Source organism: Amphiprion ocellaris, chromosome 2 (genome assembly GCF_022539595.1).
Source record: "Amphiprion ocellaris isolate individual 3 ecotype Okinawa chromosome 2, ASM2253959v1, whole genome shotgun sequence".
Lineage (NCBI taxonomy): Eukaryota > Metazoa > Chordata > Actinopteri > Pomacentridae > Amphiprion > Amphiprion ocellaris.
Window position 1 is genome coordinate 20,883,779 of NC_072767.1, and position 20,738 is coordinate 20,904,516.

At 38.2% G+C, this 20,738-nt stretch overlaps 1 protein-coding gene across 14 annotated transcripts in view; it reads right to left on the reverse strand.

The window, feature by feature from the left end:
* The window catches only part of sgip1a (SH3GL interacting endocytic adaptor 1a), a 71,708-nt gene extending 53,333 nt beyond the window's left edge, over positions 1 to 18,375 (reverse strand). For 3 of the 14 annotated variants that reach the window (XM_055018895.1, XM_055018931.1, XM_055018901.1), the window contains exons 1-2: positions 18,271 to 18,367; positions 12,091 to 12,135 (exon numbers count right to left, since the gene is read on the reverse strand). In XM_055018895.1, the coding sequence (XP_054874870.1) occupies positions 12,091 to 12,135; positions 18,271 to 18,313 (88 nt within the window). In that variant the 5' untranslated portion in view covers positions 18,314 to 18,367. Of the gene's footprint in view, positions 1 to 12,090; positions 12,136 to 12,902; positions 13,184 to 18,270 lie in introns of those variants that run through there. The other 11 variants (XM_055018885.1, XM_055018879.1, XM_055018882.1 and 8 more) reach the window with 8 other exon arrangements.
* Positions 18,376 to 20,738: the final 2,363 nt, after the last annotated feature.

Here is a 20,738-nt window from a genome sequence, read left to right on the forward strand (position 1 = left end):
TCTCTTCCTCTGTATCCATTTGTTTTCCCCTCTCCCTCTGGGGCTCTGACACGAATTCCTCCTCTCTATGTATCTCTGCCACTCTCACGCTACCCTTCTTGGACATTTTAACTCATATCGTCTTCTTTTCTATCTCCACCACTCCTTGTTTTGTTTAGGTTTCTGAAAATAGCTTTACTCTCCTTTATCTCCCAGCTTGTGTCAGCTTCTTTCTGTGTCTGTGTTACTGTCTCTTCTCTAATTGTATACCTTGGAATGCTCTCTGAGCTGCACTGCTATGGAATCTGCGAAATACACTAATATGAAAGCATTTTTTTTGAATGTGTGTGCCTCAAATCTAAGAGAGACCTTGTAATCAACAGTATTTACATCAAAGAGGAACATGTTAAATACAGCAGTCTCAGTTGAAAAAAAATGCAACAAATCAATATCTTGAGCTCATTAAGCTCAATGGTGCAAATCAGGATCTCCAACTATTTGGATCAAGAAGTTTGTGAAAACTGAGATGCAAAAGTCAGTCAGGTTTCATTTTGGATTATATACAGTGGGCATTTTTCTATAAACTGATGAAGCCATAATTAATAAAGCTCATGAAGCAGTTGCTGTTCAAGCGGCTCAGTTACATTGCCACTAGACTATAACAACACTGTCTTGATGAATTTTTGCTTGCATTTAGTATGTGAGCTCTGGCTGGAAGTCATTGTTTGCCACAAGAGTCTCTGTCATGGTGGCCTATTCTAGCCTAACAAAAATAAATAAAGCCTAACAATACTCTCTACTTGCCAACAAACTGTCTGTAGCTTGAATGACTGCCTCCTAATGTTACTACAGTGTAAAACATAGCAAATGAGCTGCAATCCTACATCTCTTTAAATAGTAAGACACTCCAAAGGAATGTGCAATACATTTTTTGACATGCATGCCTCCCACCTTGTTCAGTAACACTACCAGTCAAAGTTTGTACACAAATTCTCATTTAATGGTTTTTATTTAATTATTTTGTACATTGTAGATAAATATTGAAGATCAAAACTCTAAAAGAATACATTATGGAATCATGTTGTGAACAAAAAAGTGTTAATCTTCAGTATTAAACTCCGATGTAGAAAATAAAACAAATAAATAAAAAGCACCGAATGAGAAGGTGTGTCCAAACATATGACAGGTAGTGTATGTTTAACTGATTCAATTACTAATGGCAATTAATCAATCAACAATTAATCATTAATAATTATAACAGCTACCACAAAAAACTTTAGGATCCCTGTGTTCTGGCCTAACAACAGATGATCACAGATTATATTCTGAATCACTGATATCTTGATCTAAGTTTGAATGATCTACAACTTTACTTACCTGCAAATGATGAAAGTTAAACCTAACAGGAATTAATTTAATTCAATGAGATTACATAAGTGGATTGGATAGTGGATTTTGATTTGATACAACACTGAAGCCGTCCACTGTATCAATCAAACAAACACCCCAGCCTGCCATTCACCAAACCTTGTCTCAATAACAACACAACAGCATAATAGAACATCACAGGGCACTGCACTATATTGAATTGGTCCGTGCCTGAATTCTGCTTTGGTGATCAATCTATCAGGGACTCTTTCTGCCTCTTTCTTGTCATAAACCACAACACAAACACACCCAGGGTGCCAATGATGGTATTAGTGTTGCAACAGTAATAGACACAACACTAGACTGTTTTTTCCTCATGATATGTCTCCTATCTGTCTGTCTGTCAACAAGATTCTGCAAAAAATACCTGGCTGAATGTCTTGAAACATGGTAGAAAGGTGAAGCATAGTTAAAAGGAAAAATCTATTCAATTCCAGTGGGGATGTGAATAACTTTCTTTAACACTGTGAGATAGGGAATAGGCCTTGGCAGAAGACATGTAAAACTACAGCCCCTGATTAAACTGAAGTACATATCTACAATAGCAAATCATGTACTGTTCTGACAGCGGGCACCTAAATCTTGGAGTGGACCCTGTCAGGCTAAAACAGCATCCATAGTCTGTGCTACTTTCTTTGTGTTTTCAATGTGTTATGTGTAGCATCTCAATTCAAATAAACCAGTACACAAATAATGGGAAGATTAGAATCAACTAGCGCATGGAAAGCATTATTTATTCATAGGAAATTATTGGCTAAATTGTGTGCTGTGCTTTTCATTTTTAACTACTTGACATCATTAAAGCATGATCTGGCCAAATGTGTAAATACCCTGAGCAGTTTAAACTGGTGTTTATCTGAAAATCTTCTTGACAAAGACGCTTTTCAAGCTGAATCTAAACTTCATTAAAGAAAACTATTTGATTATACTGTAAGAGAAGCCCATCTTCCCGCCACTATATTACACAAACATGTCTGTTTATCTGGCTATGAATCTTGGGAATCATTACACAAGCTTGTCTAGTGTGTGTGCATGAGTGGGTGTGTCTGCACAGACAACCAGACAGAATTTGTTGGACGGGCTGTTGTGAGGATGTTGTGCCTATGAATGAACATGGTGTTACAAAGAGTGTGAACAAGAACAAGCAATATTATTTTGAGTGCTTTCACGTCACCTCCTCTCCTGAATCTCTGCCCCTGCATGTCTATGTTGTGGGAAAGTTCATTTGAGTCTCTATCAAACTTATTGTCAAGCACAGCCACAATGGACCCATTCTGCTGTGACACATTCAACCATGAGCCTTACTTTGTCTACCACACACAAACAAGCACTGTGAAGAAGACTAAACAGACATATACATTCTTTTTTCTTCATACTAGCATTGCTGTGTTTGCATCCATGCACACATGTATGAATAGAAAAAGCCTGCAACTCAGACTTGTCATATTTTGAGAATATAAATACAGTGGTCTCTTGTCTATTGCGGGGGTTACGTTCCAGACCCTCCCGCGACAGCCGAAAATCCGCAAGTAGCGACCATATTGTAACCCTTAAATACTGGTCGACTCACCCGGTGTACAGGGCTGTGCGTCAGGCGGGTTACAATTATTTTGTAACCTGCTCCTATGCTCATATCTTTTGCTTTCTTCCATGCTAACCATTCCCAGCAGAATAGGAGAGTTTTCTGCAGGTTTTACTCACCGCTCAGCACAACAAACACGGACCACACTCTTACCGGCTCTCCTGCTGTACCACAATTAAATCGAACAGGGCAATAATCAAACACAAAACAATAAAATATCTGACCAAATAATCAACGAAATAAGATCCAAGGCACAACATAAATAAACACCAAAATAATAAACAAAATAAAGTAAATGCAATTGAACACAATCATACACAAATCCGATGCTACAATATTTTATTTTTACTCCATCAAGGAACGCGGCGGAGTTATGTGACAATCAGCAGTTCTCTGTGAATCTGTCCGCTCTGTGCAACATTACTCAAAAATGGACCAACGGATTTGGATGAAATTTTCAGGGAAGGTCAGAAATGACACTAGGACCAAGTGATTAGATTTTGGCAGTGATGCGGCTTATAGTCCACAGATTTGTTAAAGACTTCCCATGCCTCCCCCTCTCTCTAAGGGGGCGGCAGGTGTGCAACATCCAACAACCAAACCCAGCTTAAAAATTCGCGATATAGTGAGACCGCGAGAAGTGAACCGCGATATAGTGAGGGACCACTGTACTGACATCAGAAGAGTCCTATCACCTCTTCGTACATATTTAAGTTAAGACACAGAATTTTGCATCTATTTATGCTCAAACTAGGAAAACACTGTACTCTCTAGTTGGGAGTATGAATGCTTTCATCATATTATTTTGTCTCTGTGATTGTATATCATTAAGCGTATGGCTATAGAAAATGTCTCATTAATATAACAGGGAGCTATAGCAATCTAACAAATTTTAACCCTCATCGGATGATGACGGATTTTTTCCTCTTTAACTTGCCTATATGCAAGTGCTTTTATGTCTTAATCGGCAGGAAGATACAATTCTACATTTCACATTCAAAGGCAGCATGTTGCTTTGTGTCATATCATCAGAAATGTTTTCTTAGGCCACTGAGGGCGGTTAACAATGTCCTAGCCGATACGAATAATGTGTGCCAAGTTATGGACCAACGACAAGACCCCAGATTACCCATTTGGGTCTCGGATGGGGAGCAGTATAGCACAAAAGACCTTAACAGAAAACATAAAGCTCACAATGTTTTCACCACAGTGAGAGAAGTGGTGCACCACTGGTTGTCATGCTTTACATGTTTGGGCCATTATGAACAAAACAAATTACTATTTATTCAGAAATAAAGGAATATGCACATATTGGCACTTGCCCCTACACAGACTTGACCTGGAGACATGCTGGCTTTTTGACAAAATCACCCTTTTGTCCACTCATTCACTACTCCTTATATAATGGTCACTCATTGACTGACTCCATATTAAGCCATAGAATGAGATTTTATCATCATTATTTTGTGTCATTGTCATCAGCTGTTGAGTCACACAACAACAGAATTTTGGCATGCACACAATGTGACACACTGCATTGTGGGATTGTTAGCAGAAAGTGACGCACATGCCACGCACACTGGCTTTTTTTTAATCCACAGCACTATACAGTGAATAATTTCACATAGATAAACTGGACACTTGAAAATAGTGTACAATAAATGCAGTGCACTATGTAGTTAAGAGGGAGTGACTTTGGACACAGCCCAAAGCCTCTCGAAGCGACTGGTAATGTTTTTGGGGTAATGTAATGTGTCATGTTAACAGTTCTATAACATTTGCCGGTTTTTAACTATAATTGGAAGAAAACATTTCTCCAAAATCAAGCATGGTTATACTACTTCAACTCTATTTTAATAGGTACACAGAAAATGCCATTCTTAACGTAAGTCTTTCGTTAGTGCTATAGGAGTGAGTTGTGTTTCAGAAATCAAATTCTCCTGATGCAGTTTAGGGCTGTGAAGATAAAACTGGCCGCATCTAACTGCGCTATTGACCCCCAGTATTCTTGTTCATGCCATAAGACCTCAAAGTATGAAAATGTAGCAGCATATATGCTTCAAGCACTCAATATGATGCTGCTGTCTTATTAATTGCTAGTCTGTCAACATTTTTAAAAATGCATCATCAATAGATATGGAAGCATGTTGTGACAAATTTGAGACTACTGATGGTTTAATGTTAAGCTGCAGTCCAAGTGCTTGCACAGACTGGTTAATCTACAAGGATCTCAGCAGCAGTGCCATGATGCTTTCATTACAACTCAGCTGAAAGAGATGATACTTTATGCTGATGTTTCTTTTGACAAGCTGAATCAGTGGATATGACCTGGTGAGCTTGCGTGCCATGACACATTGGTATTCAGAACTTCATTCATTTTTAACTATACAATAGCAAAAACAAAATAATCATACTTACATAACTAACTATTTGACACATTCATAAAAACTAAAAAATAATCAAGGTAGAATTTGAAGTAAAATCAGCTAATACATCATAAAAGGAATAACATGGAGCCCACCATATGGCCTAACGTCCTCTTTGCCCTCTGCTATGCAGCATTCCAGTCAAGGGTTTATCCAAGTTTCAGCCAGGCAAGCTCTAAATACGGGGCCTCTCTGTCGCAGTCTAATTCCTACTGCTAGTGACTAGGATTACCAAGACTGTATGTCTGAAGCCATCCATGAAAGTCAACAATATTCTTTATAGTCTACAAAATGTTTTAATGTAGTCAACAACATTTTGCCAACATACAAAAGGCAAAATGATTTTGTTATTCTTAGTGACTTATCTGTGCTGAGACTACAATGTTAACTGTCTCTTTATGGTTGTGCCAGAGGAAATGCCACGGGGTCATTAAAATTACAAGAGTTGTTCCACTGGGAACATAAACATGATTAGCATATTTTACAACAATCCATTAATATGATATTTTGTGTACAAACACTACAATTTGGCCAGGGGTAAAACAAGAGAAAGCATCCAAAATGCAAAATGTTTCGGCTCATGGGAGCAAGTGAAAATGTCAGGGTAGTACACCTAATAAATGTTGATGTTTTTTGCATACAAGAGGAAGTTTTGACTTCATGGTAATGCCAGAGGAAAGGTCAGACTGTTAGTAGAAACATTTAGATTAATCCTCTGCAAAAAAAAAAAAAAAAAGATATTCACAGCAAACTGCCTGGCAATCAACACACTGGCTGTCAGGATGTGTCACTTTAACCCAAACACTGAGCTAGATAAAAGCTAAACACTTTTACCAAATCAATTATGGGTCATAGATGCCATAAATACTATTTTGAATATCATGCCATCGGATGAGTATGTCTTAGATGAATAGGCAAACAATCAAACAATGGACACAATCCTCCACAAAAACACACAGGAGATTTGTTACTTAAAATGTCATGTACCTATCAGTGTGCACCAGAATCACATGATAATCTCATACACAAATATAGAAATTTCACAGCAAATGATCATGGCAATGCAACACTGTTAAAAAAATTAGGGAAAGACTGAACTGGTCAGTATATAGAACTAATTAATGTCAATCTGTTTAATTCAACTTTTTGTCTTTATACACTGTGAATGATGTGTAAATTGTAAAATAAGATATATTCTTCCATGGTCTCTCAAACCACACCACTGCTAGCCATTAGAAACAGCTCCCTGGACTCATGACAGTAACTTATGTTGACACCTGCATATGTGAGCTTTGTCAGTCAAACCCTCTTAAATACCGGCAGCAGTAGCTGGTAATGACAAAATAAGTTTGACTCCAGTGGTATGGAAAGGCTTCAGCTTTACAAATTTCAACATCAAAAAGGGCACAATCCTAAGTAAAATTCAGAAAAAATATCCTTCAAATAAAAATGGTAGTGCAACAGACCTGTTTCATTCAGGTCTGTCTCTTTGAGATTGAGACGCTCCAGTCCTAATATTCAACACCATCTAAAAACAAAAATAGCTAAGAATGCACCAACCAGTCACAAATATTTACATATGAGAGATAGCATCGCCTCATTGTGTTGTTACTCTTGCACAGCTTTTCCTTAACATCCTTGTCTTCAATCTATTCTGTTCTCTATAGTCTTTCTAGAGGCAAGGGATGTGTTGTCACTAATATGAGCACAAGGTCCTCTTCTATAACCCTGAATTATAATTAAGTAACTACCCCACAACTTCTGCCCTGTGTGTTACTCAGCGACAGTCATGCTGGCCATGGCACTGGGCTTTAAAAAGCAGAGCTAACAAGGATTAGCATCCAATTTTAACACCTGACTGTAATCCTGACCTCACAGAGTCCACACTAAGCCTGTGCTAGCCATGCTAATGGAAGAGAAGGTGTTTGCAGACCGCCTATTTTTTCCTTGCAACTGTTACCTAACAACTTGGCTCATGACAAATGCAGTTGATGAAAGGACAGCACTCTAGAACAGGAAGACAAGTAATGAATTAGCTCATTATTTTCCAATCTGGAGATAATTTTGAAGATTTCTGTATTGAAAAAAATTACGTATTGTCAAATCGATCAGTCCTGTGACTGTGCTATTTTTGAGAACTTCAACTATTGCAATTTAACATCATGGTTCAGCATGGCATATTATGGTATCACGTTGAACTGAAGTGCCCTGCAAGAGGAGAAGAGATTTAATAGACTGTCTATTAACCTGTAAATAAAACAAATGCAATCTAAAACAAAGAAGTCAACTAAAACAAGAAAAGCTGTAGTAAAATACATCAAAATTCAAATCGTAAATTCTAAAAATAGGTCAAGCTTTAGATTGTTCTGCACGATTTTCTAGGTTGCAGGTACACATGGAGTAACACTGGATTTTCCGGCACCTGTAAAGTAATCCAGTCATTTCAGTGTAATCGATGAGCCAACATTAAGATAGCAATGAAGTAATCTAAGGGGGTAAAAAAGCACAGTAAGGCTTTATAAATAAGTAAACACCAATGTTTATCACAAAAAATAACCAGTGTACAACAGTTGTACTTTTAGAATATAGCTCCCAATGATGAGCATTATAACAGCTATTATCACATAAACACACTTGACAAATCATAAAAAGCTTTTCATTCAACACAAAATCGGTTTGGTTCTTGCACATACATTAGTTCTGCTCTGGGACTACAGAACCAACAAAACAACACAATACAATATATACTAACTGCAGCACCAGTTCTCTTTACTAGAGACAGAGCATCAAATAACGTTCTGTTGTTTGAAAATCCTTGTTACTGTATAAAATGCCATTATATCAAAATGCTGCCTCCATAAACACCAACTGCTCACAGTCACATGATACTTAAAGGTCACCTTCTCATCAGTTCTAATTACAAGATACTTTTAGTCTATGGCTCTTTTAATACTTGTACCATTCACAGTAGAGATGACAAAATGATCATAATCGATATGTTGACTCTGGGTAACATGCTATACTTAGCTTTATCTACATTAAGAACTAATTTATGGTTATTGAGTGCAATTTGCAAAGAAGCAAAAAAAGTGATCAGGATCTGCACTGCAGTACAAAAAATGGAATCATCAGCATAAAGATGCACTTTACATCCACTTTCAAGAGAAACCATGATACAAAAAGAGGACAAGCCCAAAATTTGATCCTTGAAGGAAACCAATTGTAATTTGCACAATTTCAGATGTAACTTTTCCAGTAGCCGCATACTATTGTCTGATCATAATACAACTCTGAAATCAACTATTAATTATTTTCATCAGCTCCAACATTGTGAGGCATCTTTAAAGGAAATTAGTAATTAACTCCTGTATGATCAATGCATGCATTAGACAAAGAACGTGGCACAGTGTTTCTTTCTGTTCAAAGCCGCCACAACAACAACATTTAAAACATGTATGCATAACATAGTGTGTGTTCACAAATGTGTTTAGAGAAATTATTTAAGCTGATTATTTGAAAGTAATTCTAATATTTTTGCTGGAAATGTTAATCTGGAAACAGGCCTGTTATTAATGAGGTCAGATATACCACAGCAGGAGGTACACGAGTTACCTTACAGACTTTAGGAAATGTACCAGGTAAAGATGAAAGGTTAAAAATACAGGCAACTTTAAAGAAGGTGCTGAGATCATCTGTGCTAAATGAACTCTTAGAATCTGCAACAAGTCATGTGTTGGCCATGTCACCAGCAGAAAAAAGTAAATAAGCAGTGTACAAAAGTGGTACTTTGAAAGAGATCAAACGGGATATCAGCAGCTACAAAATTGCCATTTTAAGCTACACAGATTCTTCTATGCTCTGATGTTGAACACCCATCAGATATGGTCAGAGAAGAAAAGGAAAAAGTGGACTTATGGCTAATTGAACTTACTGCCTTCCACAATTTTTGGTGGATTTTAATTTAGCTTTTCATACTGTAGAGGTGCATTTATTTCTACATTGCCTAAAAGCAAGGTAAAATTCAATTCAATTCAATTTTATTTATATAGCGCCAATTACAGTCAAATTGTCTCGAGACGCTTTACAGAACCCATATGCCTGACCCCCAGAGCAAGCCAAAAGGCGACAGTGGCAAGGAAAACACCCTTTTAACAGGGAAAAAAACCTCGAGCAGAACCCGGCTCTAATGTGGGGGGACCCATCTGCCTGCTGGCCGGGCGGGTTGAGAGGGACAGAAGAGGTAGAGAGGTAGAGATAGAGGGGTAGAGGTAGAGATAGAGGGATACAGATAGAGGGGTAGAGATAAAAGTAAAGTTAAGAAGGCCTGCTCATCAAAATACTTGAAATTTTGCCTAATGACCCTATGTGGGTATGTTTTTTTTTTTATTGTAGGATGACTAAAGTCAAACCCATCAACTACTGATTTTAACTGTTCTCTCAGACAGAGTTATTCACATCGATTTTTCACTACATTCAATTCCATAATGAAAAAGTGAAAAGAATTTTAGAAAGTTTTGCAAATTCTGAACACTTTGAGTGCGCTGTAAATCATAACCTACTGAGCAAGTCAAAGTTTGTATAATGACAAATGATAAAGTGGTGATACTAGTAATTATAGCTGTTATGACAACCTGTTCTATGGTGTCTGGCCAACTTTATCCTTTTCATGATACAGTAGCATGGCATCTCACTGTGTTCAAACCATTCAAGGGAGGCCAATGTTGTTTTACCAGATAGTTTGGCTAATTTTTTAATGTCATTCAGTTTCAGACTACAGTACACTGACATAGCACAGCAGGCCAGAAATCAATGAGCATTGAATGCACATGAAATATCCAAATAATGAGCTCCTAAAATCAATCATCTGAAATTAGTTTTCTGAGTTTGCTAAGTTGGGATGTATGGCGATCATCATCATCATCAATGATCACTGATACTGGCCAGAAAAGGTTTTAAAATGAAATATTGACATTGGTCTAAACTGCAGGCGGATAAAACCTGTAAGGTTCAACGTTTCTAGTTTTGTTTGAAAATGCTGGATAAAAAATAAATACGGCATGTTATATATGTATTTTAAAGTTATTTCTTTCTTTTGCTCAATGAAGCATTCAAAGCATCTACTGCATCTGCCAGTGGGCTATTCCGATTAAAGTAGGCAGAATAATATGTTAATCCCGCTACGAAGAGATCTCATTTTCTATATCCTTAGGTGGAGAAAATGTTGACATATGTAAGTTGCAGCAACCGAGCCACGACAAGTGGAAAATACCAGCATATCAGGTATTGGCAAAAGTCCTATATCGTTCATCCGCATTAAGCTCAAGAGATGTACACTGCCATTTTTGTCAAATGTCCATTTTGGTTCATTACACAGTATTTTTATAGTTAGCACTGCAGCTCTGTAAAGTAAGAAATGTGAGCTGAAATCAGTAGCCTTAATATTCACAACAGTGAAAAGTGAATTGGGAAAGTGAATTAAATATGGCTGACAAACACCAATGAAGAATACAAAATCCAACTTAGTGGTAACCTGTCACTGCAATTTAACTAAGTATTTGTCCACCTACTTTTGCATAACAAGAAAATCCACTAATTGTAAAACACTGATAGTCAAACAAACACTCACAACCAGACAACATGCTAATAAGGTTCTCTCTTTGTAGCAGACACATTCGCATCAAGCTCATTTACTAAATGCAATGGAATAATTAAACTTGCACATTGTCTTGCTTCTAGGAGATGCACTTCGTGACAGATAGTCAGCAATAACCATAATCTTAGACATATGATTCGTATTTTAGTACATCTGCAGCCTCGAATGTGAAATCTTACCTAATTCAAGGCTGATTAAAAACAAGATACCATAGAAGGTTTTTCTGATACAAATGACTACTAGTCAGTCAGTACAGAATATTTAAACATATATAAAATGAAAGACAAATGACACAGATGGACGGAGGGTTTCAAGTACCAGCTGCAGAGCTGTAACAATTCATCCCTATATTACTGGCCTGCCCCTGATGATGTCATCAATTAAAGGGACATAATACTAAAACAATCATCAATTTTTATTTTCAATATTACACTTAACCCAACAGAAATGGATCCGTTCAACCATGGATGGGTGCAAATGCACTTATGCAATCCCCCATACAGACATGCAATCCACATGCTAGAGCTGGGTTAAATAGCAATGTAGGGTGAGCACGCAGCATAGTCATACAGCACAGCGAGCGTGTGCATGTGTTTCAGGACACACCATACAAAGACAATTTATACAAGTGAGCCAGCTGGGCACATAAGCTCTCCTGCACAATAAATCCAAATAATCCTTTACGATGGGAAGCGGGAAAAGGGGGGTGGGGGGGTGGGGGGGGGGGGGGCACTCAGACATATGCACACACACACACACACACACACTCACAAAGGTACACACGCTTCAATTAGCCTCGCCATTGTGCCTCTGTGGTAGACATTCAGTGGCTGTGTCCTTTTCCAAAGAATAACATGCAAGTCACCAAAATGCATTCACTCAAAATAGAAGGGCCGCTTATGACATTTGAACCACCCAAATATAAACACTGATATACACACTTGCCAGTAAGATGAAGCACCGTAGGACAGGGACATAAAGGAGGATTAACCTGATTTTACAACAGAAAAGAAAAATCTTACCTTCCATCATGGTTGCAGATTTGCATTCCTCTATCTCCAAGGAGCCTGAAATCAAAGCAGGAGGTGTAGGGAGGGGGAGAAGAGAAGAAGCCCCCGGTTACAGAAATACAGTAGAATTGATGGGCAGCAGAGCAGCTGTGTGCTTGTGGCTAACGCCCTGGCTAACTGTGAGCCTCCAACACCCCCAGACGTCGCCTGTCAACTAGCCCAGGAGAGAGATATAGAGATAGAGACAGAAAAAGAGAGAGAGGAAAGAGGAGGGGTAGGGGCCAGGCTAGCTGTCGATCAGAACTCGGGCTTAAGCCATGGATGCTGCTACTCCTACTGCTGCTGCTGCTGCTGCTGCTACTGCGGCTCTGACCTACACATAGACGAGGATGCTGAGAGGTGGGGAAAATGCTAACTGAAGAAAAAAAAAACAGAGGCAGGGTATGGAGAGGGGAGGGAGGGAGGGAGTCAGAGAGACTGAGAGGGAGGGAGGGCTGTATGTGTGTTTGGGAGGGGGGCGGTAGTGTTGAGGAGGGACAGAGGCAGTATGCTGAGGTCACAGATGGCCTCAGCCAATCCGTGCAGCTCTTTGTGGAGTCACATGGCTTGAAGCCTGAATCTCCTGACACGATGGCCCAAGAGGACGCTTACATTAGTGACCTCGCTTGCTTGACAAATAACTCTATGCATACACTAAATACACATACATGTTTACACATCCAAATAGAGGCACTGCAAATGTAAGCAAGCATGTACACGAGTAAATACAAAAGATACACAAATGTGGTAAATATACACACATGCACCCCTCCCCTTCACCCTACCTTATGTCAGTGCAGTGTGCCGAGCCTGCCCAGTCCTGAATGACATTAATTATGTGGTCGCGGAGAGAATAATGTGCAGGTGTGAGTCAAGTGACAACCCATGTTGAGAAAACACACACGCACTCTATAATAACACACCACTACACAAAATATTTGCCCTGCACTGTCCTGTACACTATTTCTGTAGTAGCTGCCTGTGTGTGCCTCTCTCAGTGTCCCGCCCTCCATGGAATATCGCTGTGGTTTCACACTGCCCTCTCTTCTCTCCTCCTCCCCTGTTCCCTCCCACCTTATCCTCTCTCTGCCAGTCTGTTTCACTCAGCTGCCTTTTTCTGTCTCTGTGCTTTCCCACTGCACTGGGACGAGGATCGATCGGCGTGACGTCATGGCAACGCAGGCTACAGCTGCAACCAACAAGCAGGAAGGGCTCAGGGTAGACCAGCCTCCAGAGGGGGGTGTGTGCTTGTGTTTGTGCTCATTAATGTTCTATGAGAGGGTGGAGTGAGAGAGAAGGGTGGGGAGAATATTTATGTGGACATACACAACAACACTGACTATCAGACAAATGTGCAAAAATAAAGTGAATTGATACTTACTGAGAAATCAAAATCTGGGAATGAACCATGAATGAAAGCAGCAAGCAAACTGTGTCTATTTCTTATTTGCAGAAACAGTGGCACAATAATATTTATTGTTGATCGTAGTAGTACGTAGCAGCAGTAGTATGGCATTGTGTATCAGTATTTGGTACAGTAAATATATAGCCCATATGGCAAGCCACCAAGACAAGATTAAAGTATTTATACATTTTACATTATTTTTTGTTTTTTGTGTATTAAATACATTTGCATTTATTTTTTAATAATCAATATTTCTTTATTTATATATATATATATATATATATATATATATATATATATATATATATATATATATATATATATATATCACAACCATATTGTAAAATAAAAACAGAGTATTTATATTTCATAAGGTCTGCCAAACAAACCTAATTAGAAAGACAAATGAATATATAAAAGTACAATTAAATAAAACATTAGAAAGCAAGATGTCAGCAAAACAATGACATTAAAGGTTGTCTTTGTAACACTGAGATAACACTTGCTATTAATGACACTGGTAACTGTTAGGTGAACTGCAGCCAGCTTCCTATTGTCCCTATAGTGTTCCCCCCGAAATTAGTCCAATTTTTGTTTGGCAGGATGCACTTCACTTTTTGTGCTTACATGAAGTGTATTTCAGGAAATGAAGACAAACAGAAGGAAAGCAGGTTTTCCTGTGAAAATGTGTCCTGTATGCTTTACACATAAATAAGTCCACAAGCTGTTATAGACTAGGGCTGGCCCGAATAGCAATTTCTGGGCTCCGGATATTCAGCCCTGATTAATGACGAATATTCGGATCTCAAAATAAGTATTCGGATACCGCCGTAACGACTGAATATTAGGATATCCGGATATTCGGGTCGAGCCCTATTATAGACAACCAAGAAATTCGGGGAAGGTCTCAATTTTAAGTTACATTACAATGTGTTCACACTTTGGCAACAAAAATCACTAAAATCTGTACTGTAAACTGCTTAACATTTCTACACATAGCGTCTTTATGCTTAATGTAAGAATAGGAATGTCACATAAGCCCTTCCAGACAAGGCATACAAAACATTACAGGCTTTAACAAGGTGACAACATTCTTTAAATCAGAATTAAGTTATTTTTATGATAATCTTCCTCTTGACATTATTCGGAATATCCACAACAGCAGTCTGACTCACTAGATGTATATCTATACCTATTGCAAAGATGGCTGTGATTGGTATAAAGAAATAAAAACAAGTCAGTGTTGTTTTTCCCACACACATGGGATTAGGTCGCAGTTTTCACAGCGTCACTTTGTAGACTGTTGTCTTGCACACAATCTTGAAGATTTTTAACCATTATTCTGTAAAGTTGCTAAGCCCAACCTAGTAAGACTGCCATCACAACGTGTGTATAAGGTGACCAGGGTGCTCATTCACACATGAAGTCAACACATTGAGATGCTGTCAGATTAAGTGAAGGGAATGAATGTTTGAAAGTGGCTACTTGGTCTATGTTCATCTACGTCTGCGCATTTATCCCTAAATTGCAGATGTATCATTTACACAGAAGGAAATTTGATCGTCCTTTTAACTACTAGCTTGGAGCTGTTAATCGTTGCCAAACAATGTGCCAAGTTTCATTCAAGTTGGCAAAAATCTAAATATAAAGATATCATGAAAATTATGCTTTAGCTTTGGTTCAAAACGAGCCACCAATCTGTATATTTGTCATACTTGTAAAAAGTATAATCTTTCCCATATTTCCAGGTTAATAAAAAAAGTTATTCTTGTAGCAGTGACTGATAAATGACAGATTATAAAACAATCAAAATCTCAGAAGCTATATGTGAAAACAAAATATTCAGTCTCCACAGCAGGCAAAACATGTAATATATGTGCATTCACGTACAGTACTTTGTATACATACATCTGCTTTATATACTGTATGTTTATTAGAGAACTTAAAGTCCATGGTGACTGATTTCATGCAGCGGGACAACATGAGTTTATTTTTCACAATGACACCTCTCTAGTCATGCTTAAATTCATGTGATGTTGACCTGCCCTCTCCAAATCTCTTTCTCACTGACACATTCATTATTTCTTCTGGAGTCTTTGCTGATTTTCACCTTTTTTTCTTGTGTTATTTTTGTCAGGCTGCCTCCATGTTGCTCATTCTGTCACTTGCCTCCTCCCTCCTTTCATCATCCTGTTGTATCAAGCCCAGCTCCTCTGCATTAAAAACAGCAGATGCCCCCCAAAGAGAGGATAACCACCCTCAAATCCTGGCCCCAGCCTGAACTCCCACCCCCCTCTTTTTGCCCATGCCTCACTCACTCTAAATCTATAATAGTGACTTCTTTGCCTTTTCCCCATTTTGATCAATGTCTGCTCCCTCCCCTTAAGTACCTCAGCCTCTCCATGTTTTCTACATCTCCATTTCCAATCACTTTCTCTTTCCCTCTCCATTTTCTTCTGTATTACGCCTCTAGTTTTACCCCTGCTCACTTGTCTTTGCTGTGACACAAACAGCATCTTTTCCTGCACTGCCATCTAGTGTTCACTGAGAATCATGAGCGATATTTACCATTGTGCAGTTGCAGTGGGTTCACTGCTGAGGAAGTACAAATATTTTTCAAATTTGCCTTTTGTTTTTACTGTACTGCAATACCACTAATATACCACACATGTCTCTGGTGCTTACTCTAATACTTGGCCATTTACTTAAAAAAAGGGGGGCCATGGCTTTCAAGTGTTGAATAAAGAAGGAAGGGAGGGGGATTTGCTAGATAAAGCCTAATGCCCTATAAGCTCTGTTTTGAAGGGGAGCAGCTTAAGTTAAGAAACACACTTTGTCGTTTACTCTGGAGGGGAATAGATAAATAATGCCCATGGAAGATAAGAAGACATTTTCTGCACAAAAAAATAGAGAGAAGTGCCAATTATTGTCATCTTGATGGGTAGTTGAGTCAACATTATTTTGTAATTCAATGCACTCCACATAAAAAACCCAAAACAACTCAGAATTTAATGGCATTAATCTATTGTTAACTTCTAAACCACTAGCAGTTTTTGTTAGTGTGACATTTTTGCTCATTGTGGGCTTGTTTTTCACTTCAATTTGAATTCCTGCACATCTGTAGAAACATCATAACCATTGCAGAAGTAGATTAAACGCTAGAATGTTATTTGTGTAGCATGACACAGTTTTAACACCATGTATCACAAAAAGAAATAAAAATTGAAAGTTGAATTTCTTTGATCACTTATACAAAAACTGAAAAAAAATGTAATTCACATGTACAACAATTTTCCCAGTACCCGTAACTGTAACCAATACTAAAAAAAAAAAAATCGTGACTCGAAATACTATAAATAGCTTATTATTTACATTTTTAATCTGTTTCCATACTTTTCGTCTGTCATCTCTGTGCAAACACAGCCTGCCATTCAGCCTGTTTGCACTGCAAGTTCCTGAATTTGTCTCATGACTTCTGGTCACAGCTAAGTCACTAATTGTTTCTTGGGAGCATCAGGAAGCACAGATTTTTTTTTTGTTGTTTTTAGTAAAATCTGACTATTCTTAAAGGTTTACTTTTTGGCAAATTTTAAATGAGACAAGCACAATAATGCGATTTTGATGAAATGCCACAATTTTAAGATTAGATGTGTTTATCTTTTCAGACCTAACAATACATAACAGGTTATTAGTGCTGCTATTAGTTGTATCTTGGGTGGCTGGTTGCTAACAGGATTGTTTCCATTTCTCTCTTGCTCACAAATGGACAAATCACAAGCAGTCTATTAAAATACTGAATATGAACCTAAAATGCAGTGGGTTAGCAAACAACTTGGTATGACTTGGTATGTTTACCTTTAACACTGCTATAGCTTGAACTGAAACACTGCAGCCACAGCCAAAGCTACTACTGAGAACTTCTGTGTGCCATGTGATGCACAACTCATGTGATTTACATCAAGTGACATTTTTATTCACCTATTAATTGAAAGTTGATGATTAAAATATTCAAACTGGTAACATTTCTGTTACTGCTGACATTAACTTAATTGTGAAACCAACATAGAAATGTGGACTAATATGCAGTTAACTTTTGCACTAAAGGCAGATATGCAAATATGCAAGTTAACTGGCATAAGATGATATGATTGCCTTTGATAATTCTGGTGTTACCTGACTTGTATGAAGTTTGAAATTAAATGCAACTAAAACACAGATTATTTAAGGACAGCAGAAGAGAGAAACAGAGAATTACTAAAGCATGCAATCTCAGGGAATTAAATTGTAAGAGCTTGAAAAGATGTAAACAACGCATATTCTGCCCTGTCTTTGCCACACTGAAGATGCTGTCCTCTGTAACTACTATCACTTAGTGACAGTATCAAAATACTTCATTTTGCTGATGCACCTTCTGTAAGGGCACAGCACACTGCAGTTGATCACATTGCACATATGAACACAAACGTTCACATATTATACCAATAACATGTCAGTACAGTCAACTAATAAAGGGAAGGTGAGTAGCTACAAACATACAAAGCTACAAGCACACATATTCACTAGCAAAGCAAATGTCAACTACAAGGCTCAGATAACCTGACGAAACCGGTTGAGAATATAAAAAAGAAGATAAAGAGTGTCCTATATCCCTCATTTTCAGGCACATTGACAATGCACATTCTCACTGCTGAGGAGGTGCTGTACTACTGCAAAAAAACCCAAAAAAACAAGCGTTTTACCTACTGTACCTGCAACGATACGAAACCATCCGGTACACAGCTCCTCAGCCATTTACAGCTCTCTCCATGGACACTCCTGCTTTCACCCCAGCCGAAAAGAAGGATGAAAAGGGAGAAGAATGACCAGGAGACAAAGACGGTTCTCTGGAAAAGGGAAGAGGGAGACAAGGATGAGCAGTAACCAAGGACTGAGGAGTAACTAACAGCCTGTGCTGCTCAGAGCACACGTGTGTATGCTGATGCCGATACCAGGACATAAATTAACAACTGCAAGTGTATCAGCGAAGACATGCACACAACCTGTGGAGAATAGTAATGTGGCACAGCAGGCTATCAGTCCAGACTTCTCGGGCATTGAAGGTCAACATGTCCTTTACTGCCATACAGACAGACTCACACACCTATACACAGACAAACAATATAAATGGCTTTCCCCAATCCTGTACAAATTCTGCAGTGTGGGCAAAAGCCTTCATACATTATATATGTTTGTCGTGCAAATTATTTAATGTGCATAATAAAGCCTTTTGTGATATGAAAAAAAACAAACTGGCTTAGCCCATTTAATAGAGGTCATTTCCACTACAAATAATGAAATCAAAGTCAACATCTAACTTTTTCCCACCTTTTCTTTTGCTATGGTGATTACAGGCAGTGTAAAAATGTCAGTTTATTGTCTTAAGGATTAGAAAGTAATCAGTGTATTTCAGTCTTTTCTCACCTCTAAGTTTGCCATCTTGAATCAAAGAAGCCCTTTGATTCAGTTTCACTGCAAAAATGCCTTTGAATATTTGGCCATTGTTTCCATTGCTCAAAGGCTGCACTTGTACCTTTTACTGTTTGATGACCGCAGCTTTTTCTTGTGCACTGGCACTTCTCTGTAGCTGCCAGTACCAATTTCTACTCTCTACATATCAGATTCTCTGAGTGATTCATAATAGCCCTAGATGAACTACATTACCCAGGGGACGATACATGACACTGTTCTCATTCTTGCCTGCCTACATTTCTCTGGTGGCTAGTCTAAGTAATGAGAAGGGAGGGTATCCTGGGATTTTGCCAGCAGAGCAGGGTGGTTCAGCACCAGGAATGCATTAACAAATATTATGATTATAATTATTTCAAGGAATAATTGACTAGTTGGACTTTGCATCACATGTATTACTTCATGGCTCTTACTTATCAGCTTTTAATTTTAGTTTTCGGTTATTTTAAGCATGTATTAAGAAAATAAAAGACAGTAAAGATGCACGTTGTGTACTTTTACAATACACAGTATGTGTCTTTTGTGATTTATGTAATTCTTAGATCGGCAGATGGTGCAAATTGTTTCAAAGCAGGGATGACAGTAGTGGGAGCACTGGGATGTCAGGTGAGACTGCGTGACCATGGTTCAGGTGGGAGTGCTCCTGAGAATCCCAGAATTCTCCCAGAATTCTCCCAGAATTTTAGTTAGGGCTCCAGCAAGGTCAGGCCTTGTAATACACTAGCTGGGGTCATCCCAACCTGATGACTTACTTACACACACTAAAGTTTGTGTATACAGTCAATTACTGTTACTCTAATAATATAAAATGGTTGCTGCTTTGATCAAATAAATGCATGTTGTAAACATTAGCAGTATCTCAGAGTATCTTTTATTGAATGCATAAATTCATAATGTAAGAAGCTACCAAAAAAACTGACACCAGTCAGTACATATGGCAACATGAGAATAAAGGGGAAACCAGCCCTTTTTTTTTTTACTTCAAGCACTTATTGTTCCAAAATGGGATCTACAGATTTTAAATGCAAGATGGTACAATAATAAGAACACATCCAAAAATCCATACAGTATTGGCAAATACAGGTGAACTGGAACAAAATGTGTTCATTTACTTTAAAAATGAGAAGCCAAAAATGTACATGCTATTAGTGCCATCTGCTGTTCACTTAAACACAGTGCATTATTCCCTATAAAAACATCACTGTGGCCCCCACTGTCTCTTATTAAGTTTATATACCTGCTTGGTATACAGTTTGTCACAGGCTTAAGAGAGATACCAGTTGAAAAATATGTATTTTTGATTGTCCAGTATCCAGACACAAGATCTGCACAATGATATTCAGTATTAGCTAGTCACTGTACAGCAGTATTGGATTATTTTAGCTTTAAGTATAAGCTTGATACCTGCAGTGACAGCAATGACATTTCATTTAACTGTCATATTCACAGCGCTGCACGTTCCAAGGTGCATATCTCTATAAACACTGATTGCAGAATTGTCTCTGGCATTTAGACAGACTGCATTTACTATTCAGAAATAGACTGGGAAAGACTGCTCTCATTTCTGGCACATTTCATATACTTCCCAGATGGCAACCACTTGTGTAAAGTGAGCATGTTTATTTCAAAAGTAGAGGATGCAAAGAAAAAAAGAAAGAAAAAAGCAACTGTTCTTTATTCTCACCTTATCTGACTCTCTTTTTCCCTCTCT